We start from the raw sequence: 2,619 nt of genomic DNA on the forward strand, positions 1-2,619 counted from the left end.
TTTTATCTATTCTATGGACGTCTTCCCGAATCAAGTGCATTTCTCTTCTCTAGACTTTTCACGGGACTTGCGGCTCCTCTTCGTGTCGCTGTCTCTCTCTGTCCGTAGAGGAAGGGGGGGGGAGGAGAGAGGGTGGAAGAGAGAGAGAGAGGTATTTTTTGCGACGGTCGAGGCTTCTCGTTTTTTATGTGAGGAAGATCTCTTTGTCGGAAGTTAGCAAGAAGAAGGCGAGGCAGCCCTAATGTATCTCGATTGTTGGCGGCAGCATCGAAAGGAGGGTTGTGGACGGCTGGCTGACTAGCAATCGATTCTCAGGAGTAGACAAACATATAGAAAGGAGAAGAATATGTGCTCACGTAGGAAGTATCACGGGGGGCGTGTCAAGGTAGGTACGTACTCTCTCTTCTTTGTGGAGTCGGTTAGATCCGTCCGCCTCCATACCTCCCCAGGTCCATCTCTCTCTTTCCTCTCCGGGAGAGAGAGAGAGGAGAGAGGAAAAGGAATTGTGGACATCTAGAGAAGGCATGAAGATAAAAATGAAAATCGATTGACAGAAAGAAAGAAAGATCTTCAAAAGAGGGGCAGATGTAAAGAGAGACACAAGGACTCTCAACAGAAGAAAGAAATTACGAAAGAAAAACCAGCACCTCCCAGTCATCATCTCTCGCCTCACACGAATGTACATGATGCATGCATACCTACACACGTACGCGCATAAGTCTGTCCGTCTGTCCACGTAGAGACAGACATAAAGATAGATAGCTATCCGTACTATACATACATAGACAGAGAGGAAGATACTACACGTATAGATCGATAGCTCTATACTCGAGAAAGTAACATAGCTAGGGGTTTCCCATCTCCGCGAACTCACTAGAGATGGATAAGAGACAGATTTCTTATTCTCATCTACTTGAAGAATCGAGTTGACCACGTGTCAAAATGAGTATTACCAAGGCTACTCGGCTACTGACACAGAGACAGCCGATACTTTCTATACCCAAACGTCAGATTCAACTTCTTCCTTTAGTCAAGAAGATATAGAGGCTTCTTCTTGAGCATACATGTTAGATGAAGCCTCTGCATGCATTTGGATCATCAAGCGACACCTCGATGCGACGCGAGGTAGAAGAGATGATAGATGCACGACAACATTCATATAGCACACCACCAAGGGAGGGGTGACGTTCTCAGATAGATACATAGATCTACATGCATATTAATTACGTCAGTCGTTTTTCTCCGAGTATAAGCCGGATGCCCCAGTCAATACCCGGCTCCAAGAAAAATCTGCTCGATCTCCTCTCCATGGATACCTTCACACACACAAGACACAAGCACATGGCAGAGAGTCTTACAAAGAAGGGAGTATGGGCTTTCCACACAAGTAAAAGATGATGTACGTATATATATATATATATATGAGTGTCATACGCACATGCGTCTATATACATTTTTCCACGTGCATATGTATGTAGTGATGTGCTCGATCTAATCCATCTGCCGGCCTACATCCGTGTCTGTGTTTGCATACTATATAGCTCCACGCCCTTGTTACTCTCTGCCTCTCTCCCAAGCAAGCTGTATACACCGCGACTACCGGGCTAGTCATCGCGGTAGGGGTGACGTCTACGTATGTCCATATAGACATCTTGAGCGGCGGCGTCATAATTCTATACGCCAGATAGATATGAGATTACGTGTCTACCTCCGTACTAGTTGGTACCTATACATACATATACAGATATGTATATGTTTATGGAGAGAAGAAAGATAGGTCATCACGAGTGAAGACAAGAAAGTCTTCCCAAACGGAAGGCAATTCAAAGCAAGGAGATTCTGATCGAATGATATGAAAGAAAAGTTTTCTTACGGACAGATACAGGTGTGTGTCAAAAACAAGCGGTGTGCAAGAGAAAAGTGGCTGCTCGATCGGCCTTATAGGCGGTTGATCTATATTAACATCTTCCTTCTCTCCTCCTTGCTTGATTGGCCTCCTCGTTGTAGGTGGTTGATCTATGTTAACATCTTCCTTCGCTCTTCCTCCGTCAACCGCCTTCCTCTGATACCATGAGACACTTCTCCTTATGAACATACAAGGCATACATATATAGAGAGATAACCGTGGCGCCACGTACACATACACATAGCCATATATATGTGATCGTGGAGATACATTTCTACATAGACTTTCTGACAAAGCTGTGCATGAGGAGGTTGACGGTGGGAGTGAGAACCTATCGGGACCCGGAAGTGTATAGGTTGCATGTCTTATGTCTGTATGAATAAACGTGACAAGGAGAGCATCAGAAGCAGAAGACTGACCATCGATTTCTCTTCCTAGGGCTATGAGCAGTTCTGCAGTTGAAGAATCTCCCTAAGAAGAAAAGGAAAGAAGGAACGGCATACGAAGAGGACCAACAATAACATAATAGAAGACCACGACCGCATGCAAACAGAGGAGCGACAGAAGCAGAGAAAAGAGGGGCGGTCTCGTGGAAATTATTCTATATGAAGAATTAAGGATGAGTGAAGAGAACAAGACTAAAAGACTCTCATAAAGTGCCTCTAGGTTTACATACATATACATACACCATACATACACATACATCATACATA

At 44.4% G+C, this 2,619-nt stretch overlaps 1 protein-coding gene across 1 annotated transcript; it reads right to left on the bottom strand.

Moving 5' to 3' along the window:
- Nucleotides 1-643: 643 nt before the first annotated feature.
- Nucleotides 644-2,440, bottom strand: CSUI_010704 (uncharacterized protein). Its single transcript, XM_068070806.1, has 2 exons — nt 2,326-2,440; nt 644-1,316 (listed from the first exon to the last, which is right to left on the bottom strand). Exons 1-2 carry the CDS (start codon nt 2,326-2,328, stop codon nt 1,224-1,226), a joined length of 96 nt encoding a protein of 31 aa, XP_067917220.1. The 5' UTR covers nt 2,329-2,440; the 3' UTR covers nt 644-1,223.
- Between the last annotated feature and the right edge of the window lie 179 nt (nt 2,441-2,619).

The sequence above is a fragment of the Cystoisospora suis genome, assembly GCF_002600585.1.
Source record: "Cystoisospora suis strain Wien I chromosome Unknown contig_8041, whole genome shotgun sequence".
Taxonomy (NCBI): domain Eukaryota; phylum Apicomplexa; class Conoidasida; order Eucoccidiorida; family Sarcocystidae; genus Cystoisospora; species Cystoisospora suis.